Raw genomic sequence first — 20,256 nt, 5'->3', positions numbered from 1 at the left:
ACAGACACACCGATCCACGCGGTGGACGCCGGCAGTCCCTCTGGCAGCCGCCAGGGGCAGCACCGTCCCCGCCCGGCCCGCGTGCCTCTCCCCTCCCGCCTCCCCCCTAAATCTCCGCCCTCCACCCCCACCCCCCTCTCCCGCTCCCCTGAGCCCCGCCAGACCCCGCTCCGCCCGCGCCCCGCTCCACTCCGGAGGCGCCCACAGCCTCGGCGTTGGCCCCGCTGCGCCCTCCCCGGGGGCCATGGGGGAGCCCCCGGGTTACCGGCCCTCCGCTTGGGTTCACCTCCTCCACCAGCTGCCCCGCGCCGACTTCCAGCTCCGCTCGGTATCCAGCGGCTTCGCGCCCCAGGAGCACGAATACCAGCAGGTGCGGTGGGGCGGGCGCATGGAGTGGGGGTGCGGGCAGAACGGGGGTGAGGGTGTCAGCGCTGGGAGGGCGGGCTCCCAAGGGGACAGGTGACCAGTTGATCCACCCTAGTGTCCCCTGGGGGGTGGGCCGGTAGGAGCCTGGGCCAGACTTTGGGGTATCTGAGGAAGGAGGAGCCTAAGCTCATACCTGGAGACTGGGGGGAGGGGGGGCGGGGGCGGAACAGGCGTCCCCAGCCCCTCAAACCAAGGTTCTCTTGGGACTTGAGTCCTGGAACAGGGAAGGGTCTGTCCCCTACCCTCAATGCCTGGATCTGGGAGAGAGAGGGCAGCTGCCTCGATGCCTCTGTGGCTTGAGTCTGGGGGTGAGGTCTCGGGGAGGGTGGCAGTTTCACCCTACTGTGCCCTAAAAGATACCCCCACCCTCTCTCCCCCCCGCATCGCACCTGGACCTGCGAATGTGTCCCAGTTAAGGTGGGACCCAGGAGAGGGGACCTGGTAATGGTGGCGAGGATGCTGGCCAGGGCGGTGGGTGACGAGGGTCTGGGGTGAGATCGAGAACCACTGTGGGAAGTTGGGGGGCTGACTGGGAGAATGTTGGCTGGAGGAGGGTTGGGAAAGAAACAGCATCCTGCCGCGTCCCAGGACAGAAGGGGCCATGGGATCGTGGCGCAAAGACGAGGCGGGATTTTGGGGGGCCGTGGTGGTGACAGAAGCCTTGCAGAAACCGGGTGTCCCCAGCGAAGGGGGCCCAGCCTAGGTGGGCTCTAATCGGGCGAAAGGGTGTCCTCTGATCCTATTTCACTGGAGTCTTTGACTTTGAATTAATGAGGAGACTGGCTGGGTGGCGCTGGGGATTGGGGTGGAGGGATTAGCAGCCCTGCCAGGAGGAGGAGTCCGGGGTCCTGCCTACAGTGCCTGAGCTTCTCGGATTGATCCTGGGGAGCGCCCCTCACCCCACTCTGCCCCACCCCACTCCACTCCCCAGCGCCCCCCAGGAATGGGGGCTGGGAATGCTAGGGTGGAAGCACGAGAGGGTCCCCGAGAGGCCGGAAGGAGAGTGTGCGCTGCGTTCGGAGCTATTTGGGTCAAGGCTGGCACTTCCCTGAAGGCTCCTCCCCTCTGACTCGCCGCCCCCTTCCCCAGCTATCCCACCTCCTCCACAGAGCGAGCGGGACCCAGCCACCTTCTCCCACAGCCCGGGTCCCTCCTGGTTACACAACCACAGCCGCCAAGGCTGCTGAGGACAGGGCCACCCTGTGGAGACCTCCCCGCACTGACAGGCGTGGCTCCCAGGCGCGCTGGGGTCCCAGCACCTGTCAGGTCAGGCCCAGGGCTCGCCCTGAAGGCAGAGGGGCTTCACAGGACCCCCAAGGTCAGCGTGACAGCGGAGGGACGCACAGCCACGAAAGACAGGTGTGCACTCCCTCACACGGAGATGTCCACAAACACCGTGGACACAGCAGGACATACACACAGGCTCATCGGCACACTCACTCACACTCACGGTCCACACGCTCACACCCACGCACACTCAAACACACCCACGCATGGTTGTCACATTCGTGCGTTGTTTGCACGTGTGCTCACTCGCTGGCCCCACACACTCATGCACACCCACTGACACGCACACACTCATATGCACACCCACTATCCCCCTCACGCACACACAGGGCACTCAAACATGAGTATTCATGCTGCCACACGCATCCTTCACAAACTCACGTTTTCATACGCACCCTCCTTGCCACACTCCTGCACGCGTCACTCTTACACAAAGGCACTGTCACACTCACTGCTTCGCACGGAAGCACACACACACACTCACACTACACTCCCTCTTGCCCATGCTCACTTATGTGCAGTCACCGCTCATGCTTTAACACACGTTTACTGACAAGGGAACTCTCACACACGCGCTCACACGTACGTGTTCTCTCCCATTCACACATTCACACACGTACACACTGACTTGTCAACACAAACCTGCACGAACACCCTCACACCCACACCTCCAGGCCACTCACAGCCTCAAGGAGGTAGGCCCCGAAACAGAGATCTGCAGATTCCTTCTCTCAAAATGAGCAGGAGCGATGAGCTCACAAGCACACTCACACAGTGCACACTCACAAACATGCACACACATGCATACATACACCCAGTGGACTCCCACTCACAATGCACTCACAAACGTGCATGCTTACGCCCAGTGCACCACTCAGGATCACACATGCACGCTCACGCAGTGCACTGCCACACACACAATGCACACTCACAAGCACACAGCACTCACCCGTGCTCACACATGCACGCTCACGCAGTGCACTACCGCACTCACAATGCACACTCACAAACACACAGCACTCACCCATGCTCACACATGCATGCTTATCGTGTACTCTCACACTCACAATGCACTCACAACTGCACACTCACAATGCACTTACACACGCATACACACTCACATACACACCGATACAGCCCACTCTCACACAGCACACTCGCCCATGCACATTCACAGTACACACACTCACACAGGTCACTCACTCATAACACACTCAGAAGCACGCACTCTCCCATTCCTTCATACATGCACACTCATGCCGAGCACCACCATAGCCATGCACACTCACCGTCTTACACATTCTCTCACACACTCATTCCTGCTCACATATTGGCATTCACTCACAGGGTCATACTCTGGCAGACACTCATAGACACATACCCTCATATGCACTCACCCACTCACCCACAGACTCACTCACCCACAGGCCCCACTATGAGCTGCTGCCCGCCACCCCTGGCCGCCAGTGCAGCTTCCATCTCTGAGTGCATCCTCTCCTCCTGGGTCTCTGTCTCAGCCCTGCTCCCATCTCTTTCCTCTTCTGTGTCTCACTGCCTCCGTGGTGTCAGCCTCCATCTCTCTCTTCTCTCCTCCTGTCTCTTCACTCATCTGTAGACTCATTCGCTGCAAAAGTCCCCCTCTCCTCCTCCTCTTCTTTGTCTTCTCTCTCCTCTCCCCCCTACTCCCTCCCCCTCCCCCTCTTGCTTCTAAGTTCACCCCTCAGGTCTCCATCTCTGATCTTACAGTTGTGCACACACGCACACATACACACACACTCACAGAAGCACAGCCTGCCACCAACTGCTCCCACCCCCCACCACGGTGTGATCCCTCCCATGAGGGTGACAGACTTACAGCTGCAGGACTCAGTGGGAGACGCAGGGAGTCAAACAGGAAGAAGGAAAAGTAAGGGTGCCTGGAGCCTGGACCCAGGAGCAGCCACCAGCCCTCACATCCCACCCTGTGAAACCACGCCCTGCCCAGGGACACCAGCAGACCCTCCACCAAGTCCCACGCCACTGGCCTGAAGGCACGGGGCAGACATAGAGGCTCAGACTGGGTGACAGCCCTGCCCAAGGCCCAGTGGCCACTGGAGAGAGAGCAGAATCAGAACCCAAGACTTGAGACTCCAGTTGGGACCTTCCTCCAGTGACCCAGCCCCTCCTCCCCGTGATCAGGGCTAGGGGCCCCATTGCCTGCCCCCCTCACTGGCCTGAACATCAGTAGGTTGGGATCTCAGTGGGAGATCCCAGACCCAACGCCCTGTGCAGGGAGGGGACCTCTGGCTGCCCACAGGTGTCTAACCTTGCCCCTTCCCCAGGCCTTGCTGCTGGTGGTGGCCTTGGCAGGCCTGGGCTTGGGCCTGAGCCTCATTTTCATCGCCGTCTACCTCATCCGCTTCTGCTGCTGCAGGCCTTCGGAGCCACCAGGGGCCAAGAGCCCCCAGCCCGGGGGAGGCTGTGTCACCTGGAGCTGTGTGGCCTCCCTTCTCATCGGCTGGTAATGGGGTACCCCCGCCAGGGGTGGGAGTGTGGCTGGGGAGTGAACATCAGGCTCTCCAACTTCTGCACCCGCCTTCCTGGTGGTGTCCCGGGGTGTGGGAGCAGACAGGGAGGGGCGGCAGGACCCCACTGTATCCTCACAGCAGAGGGTTCCTCTGATGGACGGAGAGACCGAGGCCCAGAGAAGGGACAGCATGACTGTCTCAAGGAGGGAGCACCTGGGTTTGACCAGTTCTGGGGCCTGTGGTCCTTGTGGTTCGTTGTGGTCCCAGTCCGTTCGAACTGAGCCACCCCCAGGTACCACAGAACGACACATTGTCCCGGCCCTGGCCCTCCTCCCAGTGGTTCTGGTGCGGAAACCCATGGTTGTAGCCACAGTGGTCTGCCGGCTTGGCGAAGCCTTCCTGTTTCGTTTCCCCACTGACCGCACTGGAACCCAGATTGTTGTTAGGCGCCTTCGAGCCAGTTCTGACTCCCAGAGACCTGATGTATAGCAGCAAGTGAACCATCACCGGGTCGTGCACCATCCACATGATCGCATCCTCACTGATGTGTGAACCCAAGGCGACAGCTGCAGGGCCCATCGTCTTGCTGGGGATCAACCCCTCGCTTTCCCTGCCCCTCCACTCTACCCACTTTGCCGTGTAGGTGGGGTGATGCGATCTCTTTGGAGCTCAGTCTGTGTATCCACAGATTGGGCACTGCCATGCGAGACAGTAAGATCGGATAAGATCATGCACAGCACCCGGCCTCAGTGGCTAAATGCAGCCACTATCAACTTGGGATGTCACTCACTCCCTAATCCATCCATGCATTTGCTCATTCTGCAAGTGCACAGGCTAGGAGACACTGAACAGGAGAGGCAAGCCCCCACCCCACCCCACCCTACCCTACCCTCCACCCTGGGCTTTCATGGAGCTCACAAGCTCTGGTAGCCTAGTGGTTGAAACCCTGGGCTGGTAGCCAGGTGTGTTAGTGGTTCCAACCTACCTGCAGGTGAAAGCAGGAGTTGTCTGCTTCCATAAAGATTGCCCCCTTGGAGACTCTGTGAACCCTGTGGGGGCATCCACGTCTGTCCCACCACAATGGGGTTTCATGGGGTTGACCCTCTCTCATCATGGAGGGATGCAGGAACTGAATGCTGACACCCCAAGAGCCCCCACTGTGTGTCCAAGCCCGGGGCTGCCCCATCAAGGCCTCCCGGCTCAAGTGAGAGAGTGGGCCTTGGGCCCCAAGGACTTCCTAACCCATCTGAACCGAAGGGTGTCCTTCTTGGGCATACCCAAGGGAGACAGAGGAGGACTGGAGGACTGGAGGACCTGCCCTGGGCCACAGACTAGGGTCACACACACAGTGGCTAGCAAGGAGAAGGACAAGGAGTGGTCATTCCTGTGGTAGACACTGCAACCGCCTGGACGCCAGGTTACCCACCCGTCACCCCAAGCTCTGCTGGGAGCAAGAGCGGCTGAGTTTGGGGGCAGGGTGGGGCGCCCTACATCCAAGAAGCTCTCTCCTCAGGATCTCATGAGTGGGGGTGGACAAAGGCCCTGCGGGGGAGAGACACGGCCCCAGCCCCCGCTGCCAGAGAACAAGAGGTGCTTTGTGGGACTAGAAACAATGGGGCGGGGGCGCTGGGGCTTGGCGTCAGATCTAGGCCCCAGGGATGGGGTGGGGGTTGGGGGGCGGCCCAGGCGTAGCTCGTGGCTGGGAACTGTAAGGACGACCATCTCTCTCCGCCCAGGGAAGTGAGGACTCTTGCCCCCCCCTGCGTCCCCACCCCCGCGCAAGGGGGGAGGAGCAGGGGCCGTATTCAGACCCCCACAATGGAGCGCTGTGTATTGGCAGGGGCGGGGCGGGGGCGCCGGCTTCTTGCCCATCCCTCCCCTCCCACTTTCCTTTGCTTTCCTCCCAGCTGGCCAGACGCTTGGGCTCTGGTGGGGGTTGAGGGGGAGGGTGGGAGCGCCAGGCTCCGAGTCCCCCGGGAGATGGTGCCCCAGCTAGCGCTCTGCACTTCAGACCTGCCCAGGGTGAGGGGAGCAGGGGCGGGGACTGAGGGGAGTCAGTGTACCTGAGGGGACAGGTGTTCAGTATTCCTGGGTGGAGGGAGGGATGGGTGTGGGGTGGTTCTCATTGGAGAGGGATGGCTTATGGGGGGCTGGGTCTGATTCCAGTTCCTCTCCGGTGAGGGGTGAGTTAAATTTGGGGGGCTGCTACCCCTCCACCACTCCACCCACCATTAACATCACAATGACGTGTCTCCAGCTGGGGGAGTGAGGCCTTCCCGTTGCCTGGACAACAGGAGGGATCCGGCAAGAGATGGTCCTTTCCCACGATGGATTGGACCAATGGAGTGGGGCTCAGGGGGAGGTGGGATGGGTGTGTGCGGAGGGGGCGGTGGCCCCAGGGTCCCGGGACTGGTAGAGATTTGCCTTCCCTCCTCCCTCCCAGCGCCAGCATTGGCATCGGTTTCTATGGCAACAGTGAGACCAGCGATGGAGTGTCTCAACTCAGCTCTGCACTGCTGCACGCCAACCACACGCTCAGCGCCATTGACTACCTGGTGAGGGCGCCTAGAGCTGGCCAGATTGCCCCCCACCCCAACCCCGTGCCCCCCAGACCCTCATCCAGACTGGTTCCCTACACCAGGACTTGGGAACCTGGGACTGAATCCTAGACCCCGCAAGCCCGTATCCCATTCCATCCCTGGACTTCAACCAGAGGCTTGTCTCCAAACCCCAGTCAGGGCCCTTGGTCTTGGTCAACCAGTCTGGGTGTGGTTCTGGGTTGTGAGACAAGACCAAGGACCCTAGACTCAGGGTCAGAGGGACCCTAACCAATGTAACAGGATTGCAAAGCAGAGCAAAGACTGCAGTGTGAGCCGTAGGACCTGAGACCTACATAGATGTTTAAATTCACACTTGCATTTGGGGTTCTATGTTCAACCTCAGATCCAACCCACACATTGAGGGCCTCTGATGTGGGGTCCACAGAACCTCCACTGAGATCTGGAAATTGGGACACAAACCCAACCCCCCAAACTCCTACCCACTTCCAGCCCTGGACTTCAACCTGGGACTCACACCCACACTCAGACTGGATCCCCATATTAAGAGCCAAGGGCCCTACGAAGACCCTGACACAGACGTACCTTTCCTAGAGAGACAGGATTCAAACGAGAAAAGATGTGAGGCTTAGGGCCCCAGACCCAGAAGTTCAAGTTCAGACTTGGTCTGGTGTCCGATCTCTGATCCAACCCACCAGGGCTTCCCATGTGGGGACCCCCCAGAACCTTAACCTACTTCTGCAACTCAAGATACACACCCTAAACTCCTACCCACTTCCAACCCCAAATAGCAATCTGAGACATCCCCTGCCCACCCCACCAAACTTAAGAAGGACTGAAGATCTCAGACCATCTCCTAAGAGCAGGGGTTAGGACCACAGAGCTGGCTGTACCCTGAAAATATAAGCATATGGCCAGCCTTCAGCACCAAGGCCCATGACCTAGATACTAGGGCTCTCGGCTCCAGTCTGCAGACTCAGGACCCTGGGGCCTGATGGGGCGTCCAGGCACCACCTCAAGCCCTAGCTTTCCGATCTATCTCCAGAACCAGTCTTGTGAGCCCAGACTCAAGAGGACAGATGGCTGACTTCAGACCTAGGGGCACCCCAGATTGCCCCCCGCAACCCCCACACTCCTTATGAAAGCCATAAAACCCCATGAGCGTGACCTCAGAACCCTCTCCGCCCTCAATCCTCAGATACCCCACCCCAGACCTCATTCCTCAGGTACCCACTGCAGCTCTCCAGTGCCCCACCCTGGGGTCTCCATAGACAGGCCTCAGGCCCACTGTCCCTCCAGGTGTTTGAGACGGTGGAGAGGCTGGACGAGGCGGTGAGGACAGAACTGACTACCCTGGAGGAAGTGTTCTCACAGCGCACGGAGCTGGTGGCTGCGGCCAGGGGCACCCGACGTCAAGCTGAGACGGTGGCCCAGCAGCTCCAGGGACTGGCCTTCTGGCAGGGGGTACCCCTGAGCCCACTGCAGGTGGCCGAAGATGTGTCCTTTGTGGAGGAATACAGGTGAGTTGAGGAGCCCCGGTGGATGGCCGAGTGGTTTCACGTTGGGCTGCTCATCCCAAGGTCAGCAGTTCAAAACCCCCAGCCACTCCTCCGGCGAACGATGAGGGCCTCTCCTCCCATAATGAGTTACAGGCTCGGAACCCCGCAGGGGTGAGTTCTACCCGGTCCTATCTAGTTGCTATGAGTCGGAATCGAGTGGGTTTTGGTTGGTTGGTTTGGTCGTTGTCCCTGAGTTGGCTAACGGAAAGGTCGGCAGTTCAAACCCACCAGTGGCCTCTTGGGAGAAAAGACTCAGTGACCTGTTCCTTCCTTATTGACACCCATGCAGCCATGGCTCGAACATAAGCAAACAGAATTGTGGAGGAGCCAACACTCTTCCTCTGCCCGGAGTGGACGGAGGGGATCTGGACCCAGAAAACCCCACAGAATCACGCCAATCAAGACGGCCGAAGAATCTCCGGATCCATTTCAAGAACACCCGTGACAACTGCCCAGGCCCTCCAGGCGCTGCGTATCTAGAAAGCCACCAGATATTTGAAAGACGTGCCCCTGCTGAAGCAGTGTGTGTCCTTCCGACATTACAGTGGTGGAGTTCAGAGCTGTGCCCAGGCCAAATGGTGGGGTTGGACTCACAGTTGGTGCCCCATAAAGAGGGTGGACTTTTGCTGCACATGTTTAACAATGCAGAGTGTGATGCTGAACTGGAGGGTTTCGATGTGGCTTCTCTGGTCACTGAGCACACGCGGGGGAACCAAGCCCCCCAAGATGCACCACGTGACTTCTAGAGCTCATGGTGGGCTCGATTCATCCCTGAGCTCCCCCTGCCACACCGAGATGACCCCTACTGAAAACAAACACATCGTTCCTAAACCAGAAGAGGAGGCTGCACAGAAGAAGAAGATCTCCCAGAAGAGACCAAAGAAGCAAAAACCACGTGGCTCGGGAGTAAATTCAGCTTAAAATAAAAAGTGAACAAAGAGAGGCTTGGGTTCAGCACTTGTGCGAGTCTCAGACTGACATTGTCTTCTCTTCTGGTGACTTGGAAACAACCTAATATTAAGATGTGGAGAGAAAATCCACTTAGCTCACATTCTATTTTAATAAAAAGAATATCATTACTTTTTATAAAAAAAGCGAACAAAACTGAATAAGAACCAAAAAATAAATTTTAAAAAAACTAAAAGTTAACTGATAAAAAGAGTTGCGCAATCATCGCCACAATCATTTTTATTTTCTTTTTCTTAATCGTTTTATCGGGAGCTCTTACAGAGAGGTGAACAATCCATCCTTCAGTGGGTTCACGTGTCCTTGTGCGAATGCTGCCGCCTTCGGTTCAACTGTCTTAAATTAAACCAATGACAAGCAAGCCCACTGCCATCAAGTCGATTCCAACTCATTAAAAAAAATCACAGCCATCTAGTGCAGTCCAACTCATAGTGACCCTGCTGGACGGGACAGAACCGCTCCTGTGGGCTTCCGAGACTGTCCGTCTTTACGGAGCAGAAAACCTCATCTTGCCTCATTGTAGCCCTGCCCTAAGGTCGATTCCAACTCAGAATGACCCTATGGGACACAGAAGACTCGCTCCTTGGGGTTTCTGAAGCCATGACGCTTTACGAAGGGCCCCTAGCGGCTGCCCCAGGGCAATGTTGGCTGCACACTGAGAATGCTGGACAGTCTGGTTTGGGGTTTGGGGTAACAACATTTCCAAAGGTATCTACTCTACCCAGTAATGGGGCCCAGAGCGCAGGGGAACAGTGCAAGGAATGATTACAGGGCCAGGGAGCATCAGGCATGAGCAGAGTATGAACACGGGGCTGACCACCCTCTCCAAGGCGGGTCAGGGGCTGGGGAACAGACTTGGGCCCCAAGGGTAGGCAGACCTGAGGCGTGGACTTGGGGGTTTGCCTGCCCCACCTGAGGCTATCGGGAGCATGAACTTGGATTCTGAAGCTGGGTGGAGCTGGGGTGTGATCTGGGGTACTGCCCACTCATTCTCTCTGAGGCTAGGCAGAGCTAGGACGTGGGCATAGGTCCGGGGCTGGGCAGAGCTGGGGGTGGACTCGGGTTCTATGCTGGGTGAGGTTGGGAGTAGACTTGGGTCCTGAGCTGGGCGGGTCTGGAACACAGGCCTGGAGGCTACCCACCCAGTCTTGGAACCGGGGACCCAGACCTCCAGGCTTGCTGCCTCAACCCGCTATGTGTCCGCTCCCAGGTGGCTGGCCTACGTCCTCCTGCTGCTTCTAGAGCTCCTGGTCTGCCTGTTCACCCTCCTGGGCCTGGCGAAGCAGAGCAAGTGGCTGGTGATCGTGTGAGTGCCGCCTGTGTCCCCATCCCTGCTAGCCTCCTTCCTCAGCCATGTATCTTCGCTGGAAGGTGTGGAGGGGGGGGAGAGGGGGGTTCCTGCAGCCCCACAGCTCTCATGGAGGCGAATCATGTCTCTTCTGGACCACAGGGAACCCACCTGCTTGTGGTCCAGAAGGCCCTGGGGGCGCAGACAGGGGGAGGATGCGGTTTGGTGAATGTGCTCAGCTGCCCACCGAAGGGTTGGAGAGGGTAGCTCATCTCCGGAAGAGAGGCATGGAGATCTCATTCCAGAAGACCAGCCATTGAAAACCCCGAGACACACACAGGGAGAGCCCGGCGTCAGCTGCGGCTGCTGTTTCCAGAGAGATCACCACGGCATACACAGCCTGCTCAGGCATTGAGGCCTGATGGCCTAGTGGTTACGCCTCGGGCCGCTCACCAGAGGGTCAGCGCTTTGAAACCACCCGCCACTCTGCGGGCGATAGACTGAGCTTTCTACTCCTACCGAGTAAAGAGTTTTACCTTAAAGAGCTACCATCTCGGCAAACTCGTAGGGGGCAGTTCCACCCTGTCCTGTAGGGGCATCATGAGTCGGCCTGGACTCAATGACTTGGTTTGGTGGGTGGTGGTGTCTTGTGTGCTAGGGGTGGAGTTCAAAGAGAGAACTCAGAGCCCAGGCCAGGTCCTGGGGAGCGGGGACAGGCCAAGAAAAGGCAACAAGGAGCAGACCATGGGGGTTGTAGAAAAATAGTCACCCTGCTTGTGATAATGAGGAGGAGGACCTTGGACATCTATTGAACGATATCCAGGTTCGCTCCTGCAGGTCAGCACATCCACCCCTCCATCGCCCCCCCCCCCAAAGGAGGCTGCTCTCGGGTGCTGCTACACCAGCAGCAGTCCGGCACCTTCCCCACGCATCCAGCACCACATCCATCACCTGTCTTTGAGTTCATCTCCACCTGGAGACTCATCTTCCACCACTGAACCGAGCCAAAGCCACACTCACGGCCCACGAGTCGATTTCCACGTATAGAGATCCTATAGGACAGGCCCTATGGAGTAGTGAGTAGACTGGAGAATTGCCCTGGTGGGTTTCCATAGCAAGGACTCTTTATGGGAGTAGAAAGCCTCCTCCTTCTCCCTCGGGATGGCTGGTGGTTTCGAACTGCCAACCTTGCAGTTAGCAGTCCAGTGTACAGCCACAACGCCACCCAGGCTCCTTCCTCCAGCACTAGAAGGGTCTTAGTATTGGGCTGCGATCCGTAAGGTTTTCACCGACTGGGTTTGGGAAGTCGCTACCCGGGTCTGTCTTCCTGGTTGGTCTTCACCTAGAACCTCTGCTGACATCTGTCCACCATAGACAGCCCTGTTGGTGTGAATACGTCTCCAGCCCCATGGCAACATGCAAGCCACCCCAGTAGGACATGTTGATACATGGGGTGACTTCTAAGAGCACAGACTTAAGTGTTCACAGGCCAAGAGGCTAGTGGGTTTAAATCTAGGATGTTAACAGAGCTCTCTCTCTCTCTCTGAAAAGTCCCGGGAACGCCGGCCCTGGCTTCTTGTACGTATCTCCTCGCTCAGTGTGGGCATCTTCATGGGGCTGGGAATGCTTCGTGATTGGAGACAGGAAAAAAGCAAGACACATGACAGTGGGATTTGAACTTCAATTTGGGGGTGCCCTGAATCCTGTTCTTCCTCCTCGACGACTCCCCTAAAAGACCTAACCAAACCTGCGTGGGGGGCGGGGGTGGTGACGTGGATGCTGCCTGGCGGCACCACTAGGAATATCGGGGTACAACGGTCTCCAAGGGGTTGTCTCAAGAAACCACACTCCCTGCTTTCCAGTTGGAGCACCTCTCAACCCCGAGCCCCCTCTTCCGGCCCTCCAACCCAACCCAAACCCGACTCTCTGCCCCCGAGTCGATTCTGACTCAGAGCGACCCTAACGGGCAGAGTAGAATGGGCTCTGTTGGTATTGTCAGTCTTCAAGGGAACAGAAAGCCTCCTCCTCCCACAGAGCAGCTGGTGGGATTGAACTGCTGACCTTGTAGAGAGCAGTCCACCTTCAACAGCATGTTGCCTGGTCTTTCTCTTGGGTGGACATTGTCCAGGAGAACCTTCCGTGAGCGCCCTCAGGGTCTCTCAGAGATAAAGCCATCTTCCCTTGAGAAAGACGAGACGCCTGAGGAATGTCAACAGGGGAAACTGAGGTCCAGAAATGGGCAGTCACCCTGGCAGAGCCCCATAGCGAGGCAGGGCCAGAGCTGGGCTGTGGTCCAGGCTGCCTTCTTGCCAGCTTGGGGCCCTTCTGGCAGGCTCCTGCTGGCCTCCATCCGGCCGGCCTCTCTGGGCAGGGACCAGATGTTCCTCTGACATCAACATCCCCCCTCCCCTCCACCCATGGGCCTGACCCTCATTCTGATCCTCCAGGCTCCAGAGGTTAGCGGGGAGCTGTGATGGGATTTAGATGGAATTAAGAACCCAGATCCCCCTGTCCCCCTGTCCCCACTGCAGGATGACTGTCATGAGCCTTGTGGTTCTTGTCCTGAGCTGGGGCTCCCTGGGCCTGGAGGCAGCCACTGCTGTGGTGAGTGCTGGGGGCAGCCTCCCCAGTCTGAGGGAGGAAGGGGCTAGGGTCAGGACTCCAGGTCCAAGGGAGGAGCCTGATCTCTGGGTCCCCAGAGACTGGAAGGGGAGCTGGGCCTGACTGCCCATGTCTAGATTCAGATCTGTTTCAGGTTTGAAATCCTTTTTCTCCACCCCAACCCCCAACCCCCACTCCCAATTCCTCAGGGCCTCAGTGACTTCTGCTCCGACCCGGACACCTACATCCTCAACCTGACCCAAGAGGAAACAGGGCTCAGTTCAGGTGATCTGACCCACAGGGTTCCCGAAGGTGTCCTGGTGCCCAGCCTACTCCCAAATGCCACCTCTTCTGGGCATGGGGGGTGGGGTCAGAGGAGGCGCTGGAGCTGGACGTCCAGGACAAGGAGAACTTGGCCAGCAGGACATGCAGGGGGCGTTCAGGCAGGGGAGAGGCAAGGCTGGCTACTGATTTCAAGGAGAGTAGTGACCAGCCTGTGGCTGAGATGTTGTGGGGCAGAGGGGCTGGGACAAGGGGCCATTGGGAAGTGGGGCACGAGGGATTGGAGGCTCAGACAGGAGGGCTGGGGGACATAGGGGACTTGGACAGGAGGAATTAGGACCTGGATCAGAAAGGATGGGGGCTGGGGTTAGGGTGATTGGGGCTGGGGGCACTGGTGCACTTCTGTTGCTAGGCCACCGGGATCACAGAAGGGTTCTAGAGGTGAGGAGTGGCCGAGGCACCGACTGAAGTGGAGTGACAGGACCCCACCCCCTCCAGTCTTCCCCCAAGGGGTCTCAAGGGGTACAGCACCCCATAACCCTCTCTCTCCCCCTTCCCCTCTTCCTGCTGCTGCAGACATCCTGAACTATTATTTCCTCTGCAATCAGGACTCGTCCAACCCCTTCCAACAGGTAGGGCTGGAGGGGAGGGGAGTGGAAGGGAGGAGGGAAGGGCTGGGGGTCTACACCTCCGGGTCCTGGGGGAGAAGAGAGTGGTCCAGAGGCCAGGGTCCTAGCAAGGCGAGAGGACTGGGGGTGCAGACTGCTGGGTTCTCCCGCCTTTGTCCTTCCCCAGAGGCTGATACTGTCCCAGCGAGCTCTGGCCAACATCCACTCCCAGCTGCAGGGCCTGCAGAGAGAAGCGGTCCCTCAGTTTCCATCTGCACAGGTGGGCAGGGCCTTGTATGTGGGCGTGGCCTTCAGGGTGTGTGCAAAGGGGCACTCTGGTGTGGGCCTGTGGGCAGGGTGATCCTGTGGAGTGGGGCAGTCCACTCGACGGAGATGAAGCTTGAAGGGAAAGTTGAGGACTGGGTGGGGCCTGAAGGCTGGGCAGAGCCTTCTGGGTGTGGTCTGAAGAATTGAGTAGGCTGGCCAGATGTGAGTGGAACCGCCGAATTGTGCTGGTTGGACAATTATGGCGAGGTCTTCTGGTGTGGGCGGCAACTTGGGCTGGGCGGGCCATGGAGTGGGCCAGGTCCACTGAGTGTGGACGACACATTGTGGGTGTAATCAACAGATAGGGCAAGTCAGTCAGGTGTAGGCGGAGTCACCAGAATGGGGCTGTTTGTACCTGGGTGTTTGGGGAGAGGGTCACCTGTCAACCTGAGTGTGGGCGAGATTGATATAATGGGTGGGTCTCCCAGATATGTGGGGAGCGAGAACATTTTACCTGTCGTCTAAGTGTGGGTGGAGTCAGAGGCCTGGGGGGGTCTTCAGACCTAGACAGGACTGGAAGACTGGGGTGGCCTGGTCACCTGTTGGGCGGGCCTTTTGAAATATAGGTACAGCCTCGTATGGATTTGGGAGGCTCTTCTGGTGTGGATGGGGCTGGAAGCATGGGCGGAGCCCAGTGGGTGGGTGGGGGCTCCTGTGTTGGGGGCGGGGCCTACAGAGTTAGGTAGTTTCCCAGTCACAGGTGTAATAGCAGCCTCTATCTCTCCCACCGCAGAAACCTCTACTGTCCTTGGAGGAGACCCTCAATGTGACCGAGGGAAACTTCCACCAGCTGGTGGCCTTGCTGCACTGCCGCGGCCTGCACAAGGTGGGCCGGCCCCCAACCCTGCAACGCACCCTCCCACGGAGCCCCTGCCTGAACCAGCCACAGGGCCCGGGAGTCGTGGGCTCCAGTCTCAGGTTGCCCGTTCCAGACTGTGGGACCCCACACAAGTGGCTTGCCCTCTCTGGGCGCTCTCATTTCTGCGTTGCCAACAGCGGGCCAAGGAGTCTGACCCCTGCATTGCAGGGCTGCCCCAAGGGCGAAATGAAGTTTGTTTTATACTCAAGACACACAATTCCCTACTTCTTTGAACCTCTCTCACCGGGGCCTTCAGACCCAAACAAGCCAGCTGCCTTCTCGGCTTACCCAGTCGTGGCGCCCCGTGTGGGTCAGAGCGGAGTTGCACCCTGCACGGTTTTCAACTACTGATGTTTCAGAAACTGATCACCTGGCCTTTCTTCCCAGCCACCTCTGGGTGGACACGAACTTCCAGTTTCCCAGTTTGCAGTCAAGCTGGAAACTGTCACCCGGGGCTCCTCCCTCCGCCTCATTGGCTCTCGAACAGGCTCCACCACGCCCACCACCTTGTTGCCCAAGTCAGAAACCCAGAAATATCCCTTTTAATCCTTATTTTTTCACTTACTGTCGTGAAAAGACACACACCGGACGTCCGCCAACAAGACGGCCTCCACGTTTGCAGCTCAATGACGCCGACGTTGACTTCCAGGCTCTGCCACCATCCTCATGACATGAAAACCTGTCCCCTTTTGCTTGGTTCTTTGCTGGCTGCAAAGATGCCACCCCAGGACCTCCCCATCCTTAGTTCTTATCCTACTGCCATGAGGAACCCCTTCCTGCCCCTTTCTGAGCAAGTCCTCCTGGGATTTCCCCTGGGCACAGAGGAAAGCTCCGAGGCTCCATATCCTAATCCAATGCTCGGATTGTATCTCCAGCCTTAGTCCCTCCCCCAACCTTTCTCAGACTGGCTGTTGTCTTGTTTACAGTAGAGGCCCAGGGCCCAACATGGTGTGATTCCCAGTAGAACTGTGCTGGGTGGAGTTCTCCATAGCAGCCCTGCCAGAAATAACCATTCTTCCAAGGTTGCTCAGGGGGGACTCGAACCCCCACCCTTTTGGCTACAGATGGGAACATGGCACCACCAGACCCACTGCCATCCAGTCTGGTCAGCCTCATAGGGAGCCTGTAGGAGAGTCAAACTGCAACACACACACACACACACACACACACACACAAATTCCTAACCAGTGGTTGAAGAACAAGATTGTTAGTTTGAGAATTAAGTAACCTTTGTGACTGATCTAACTATGATCTTTTCTCTTTCTTTTTGTTAAAAATCATTTTATTGGGGGCTCTGACAGCTCTTTTAACAATCCATACAGCCGTTATATCGAGCACATTTGTACCTAGGTTGCCATCATCCATTTCAAAACCTTTTCTTTCTATTTGAGCCCTTGGTATCCGCTTCCCTTTTTTTCTTCCTCTTCCCCCCTCCTACACTTGTTAAATGACATATTACTATTATTTTCATATCTTACACAAGCCATGATATTTCCAACCGCCTCATACGCATGTGAAAGTTGAACATGGGATAAGGAGGAGCGAAGGAAATCGATGCGTGTGAATTGCGGTGTGCCGAGGACTACTGAAAGTGCCACGGATGCCGAAAGGCCCAACAAGTTTGCCTTAGAAGTACAGCCAGAATGCCGCTTCCAGACAAGGATGGCGAGGCTTCGTCTCCCGTACCTGGGTCGGGTGGTCAGGAGAGACAAGTCCCTGGAGACGGACGTGTATTCAGGCTTGGTGCAGTGGAGGGACATCGAAAAAGAGGAAGGTCGTCAATTAGATGGACGGACACAGTGGCTACAATGATGGACTTGAACAACTGTGAGGATCGGCAGGATCGGTTCAGAACCGACTGGAAGAACAGTTAACAATGATTTTACCAAGCATGACTGCTGTAGGTCCCTGTGGCCATGGGTCGATCTGACTCAAAGGGGCCTTAGCAAAACAGAAGAGCCCCACGGGGTTTCCAAGGCCCCAATTTTTACAGAAGCACATGCCTGTTTTCCTCACCTGAGGCAGCTGGTGAATTCAAACCCCTGATCTTTCCAGTAGCAGCCTCACAAACAAAACCACAGCGACTCTCCAGCACTGGGTAGAACTGCCCCCGTGGGTCTCCACGGGTGTAACACGTTATGGATTAGATAGCCTCGCCGTTCACCTACAGAGCAGCGAGTGGTTTCGAACTGCTGACCTTGAGGCTAGCCTTACTTAACCGCTGCACCCCCAGGCCCCTTCTGTAAGGACGTGAGCCAGGAGAACCCATGGGCACGTCCTATGTGGGATTGACTTCCTAGAGTATTCACGCCTTAGGCGCGGAGAGGTTGGGTATTTGACTCGCGCACAAGCGTGTGTTGGGGTGGGGTGTTGCCTGCTGGCTGTTGACACCCTCCTGTCCATCCCCCCACCCCCAGGACTATGGCGTGGCCCTCCGAGGCCTCTGCGAAGACGCCATGGAGGGGCTGCTCTTCCTGCTGCTGTTCTCCCTGCTGTCCGCGGGCGCCCTGGCCACCGCGCTCTGCAGCCTGCCCCGCGCTTGGGCGCTCTTCCCGCCCAGGTCAGGAGGGGACACCTGGGAGGGGTGGGACCCATGGGACGCTAGGCGGGTGGGGGGCTAGGGTGGTGCAGCCTCCTGATGACTGCCCCTTCCTGTTTCTCTGCCACCGCCCCCCTCGCACCCCAGTGACGACTATGATGACACAGAGGATGATGATCCTTTCAACCCTCAGGTATTAGGCTTGGGGAGGGGGTGGAAGCCGCGAGGCGGGGGGGGGGGGTGGAGGTGGAAGGCGGAGGGAGGGGACACTGGAACCCCAGGTCGGAGGGAGGAGAGGCTGGGGTTCGAAATCACAGGTGCAAGGGAGGAGGTGGTAAGGGAGGGAGGAATTGGAAGTCTGGAGGGGCTGGAGGTCTGGACTCCAGGGTCCGAGGGAGGAAAGACTGGGGTGGGACCCCCAGGGCTGGGAGACAGCAGCGGGGCCGCGCCCCCACCACATCGCAGGGTCTCCCCGCAGCCCCCTGAGCCCCACCCTTCCGCGCGCAGGAATCCAAGCGCTTCGTGCAGTGGCAGTCGTCTATCTGAGCCCCTCCTGCCGGGCCGACTGGAGCCCGCGCCCGCCCTCCGGTGAGCCAGGCCCCGCCCCCAGCCCTGAGCCCCTCCCACCTGGCCGACCCGGCCCCGCCCCGCCCGCTCCGTCCTGAGACCTCAGTCACAGACGTGCCCCATAGCAGACCGCAGACCACAGACCACAGACCGCTGACTGTCTGCGATTTCAAGACCACCTCGCTTCGGTCGCATCCCCCATTGCATTAGGGGGCGGAGTCAGACATGCTGGGTGCCCACCACATACACACACACCTTTGGGACTCATGTCCTCATCTGCTTTCCCTGCAGTTCCTTCCCTGGCGGCAGGAGAAGACCCCACTAACACCCTTGGCCACGGATACCCCAACTGGACGCCTCCCTGCCCTGCCCCCCCCCCCAATTTCTCCTTAGCCCTGGGAGTAGCTAAGTGGGGCAAGCCCAGGACCAGGGCTGGCTAGTAGAGGGAGGCACAGACAGCCCCACACACCCATCCCTGGCTGGCAGCCCTTTCCTCAAAGGGACTGGGCTGTGGGAGGAGGTATGACATCTCTCCTCTCCCCAGGCCCTGGGCTCAGGCCCCCCCCCCCATCAGAACTGGTGACACTAACTTGACATTGGTTGATTTGAAATAAAAGGACACACTTTATTTTACCAGCCACTGTGTGTTTCTTACCTCTTAGCTTGGAATTTGGGGCATGGGGAGTGGGTGAAGCGAGCTGCCCTTGGACGACCTCACTCCACACCTCCTCTTCTATAGTTCTTTTTAGACTCTCATGGTCTTGTTCTTGAAAATAATCATCCTGCTTTTGCCTCTTTCTAAAATCCATGCCGTGACCTGACACAGAAAGAGACAGACATCCCTGGAACAGATTAGAGTCCAGGAATAGATCTAAATGTGCGTATCCATATGTATGTCTGCCTGTGTGTCTGTATATAGCGATTGGGTTAGACTGGGTGGACTAGAGAAACAAACCCAGAGACACTCATATATGTCTAAGAAAGAGCTTTATATCAAAGAGTAATTGTATACTGAGAAAACATCCCAGCCCGGTCCAGGTCAAGTCCATAAATCCGGTATTAGCTCATAAGTCCGATGCTAGTCCATAAATCCCTCTTTAGACTCATGCAGCACATGCAATGTTGCAAAATGCAGGAAGACCACGGGGCGGTGGGTGCAAAGTCTTGTGGATCAAATGGTGGTGGAAACATCTCAGCTCAGCTCTGGTCTCCACGTGGCTCCTCCTGCTCCCTGAGCATGGACGCTTCACCCACAGGAGGGTGAAGCAGCGAGAGGGGCTTTCTCAGGTCTCAGCAAGTCTCCGTGTGTGGCTTGTCAACAGGAAGACAAAGGCAGAGAGAGAGGCCAGCCTCCAGAGAACCATTCATCTCAGCCTTCCAATCAAGCCGCAACTGATGACAGGCTAAACTCCGCCCCCTTCACTCTTAATACCCTTAAGTTGACGTGAGATTAAATAACTACCACAGTGATGTTAAGTCATCGAAGGAAGAATGACCTTTGTCTCTTTGGTTTGGAAGCCACCCACCTTTACCCCCTCCAATCTGGATGGAAGAAGACAGCCTATTACTCCAACCTCAATCGGATTCAGGATGGTGGCAGCCCTGTGGGTTACAGAGTAGAACTTCTCCATAGGGTGTTCTTGGCGGTCTTCCTTGTGGAAGTAGGTTTCCAGGCCTTTCTTCCACAGTGCTGCTGGTGGGTCCAGACTGGAGACTCTCTGGGTGGTTCTTGTCAAATGCCATGGAGTGACCCTGCGTGACACGGAAGGAAACACTGCCCGGCCCAGCACCATCCTCTCTCTTGTTATGTTTGAGCCCACGGTTGTAGCCGCCGTGTCCACCCCTCTCAGAAAGGGCCTGCCTCTCTTTCACTGCCCCTCCG

At 57.7% G+C, this 20,256-nt stretch overlaps 1 protein-coding gene across 2 annotated transcripts; it reads left to right on the top strand.

The window, feature by feature from the left end:
* The first annotated feature begins 244 nt into the window (after positions 1-244).
* TTYH1 (tweety family member 1) lies at positions 245-18,699 on the top strand. 2 transcript variants are annotated; one of them, XM_075537469.1, is made up of 13 exons: positions 245-370; positions 4,035-4,213; positions 6,664-6,775; positions 8,078-8,298; positions 10,514-10,609; positions 13,123-13,195; positions 13,402-13,477; positions 14,051-14,106; positions 14,270-14,362; positions 15,143-15,235; positions 17,686-17,828; positions 18,315-18,395; positions 18,666-18,699. In XM_075537469.1, the coding sequence occupies exons 1-13, from the start codon at positions 245-247 to the stop codon at positions 18,697-18,699; spliced, it is 1,383 nt and encodes a 460-aa protein (XP_075393584.1). The 2 variants fall into 2 exon arrangements, with proteins under 2 accessions (XP_075393584.1, XP_075393585.1); XM_075537470.1 differs by lacking the exon at positions 18,666-18,699 and adding an exon at positions 17,955-18,000 and having other exon boundaries at positions 18,315-18,353.
* The last annotated feature ends 1,557 nt before the right edge of the window (positions 18,700-20,256 follow it).

This window comes from Tenrec ecaudatus, chromosome 18 (genome assembly GCF_050624435.1).
Source record: "Tenrec ecaudatus isolate mTenEca1 chromosome 18, mTenEca1.hap1, whole genome shotgun sequence".
Classification (NCBI taxonomy): domain Eukaryota; kingdom Metazoa; phylum Chordata; class Mammalia; order Afrosoricida; family Tenrecidae; genus Tenrec; species Tenrec ecaudatus.
Note: the sequence above shows the minus strand (reverse complement) of the source record. Positions and strands in the feature narration are given on the sequence as shown.

Bases quoted from the DNA above. Each gene is read 5' to 3' on its own strand.
- TTYH1 (XM_075537469.1), top strand. From the start codon at position 245: ATGGGGGAGCCCCCGGGTTACCGGCCCTCCGCTTGGGTTCACCTCCTC. The intron at 10,610-13,122 runs GTGAGTGCCGCC...TCCCCACTGCAG, and splicing joins AGCAAGTGGCTGGTGATCGT to GATGACTGTCATGAGCCTTG. The intron at 17,829-18,314 runs GTCAGGAGGGGA...TTCCGCGCGCAG, and splicing joins TGGGCGCTCTTCCCGCCCAG to GAATCCAAGCGCTTCGTGCA.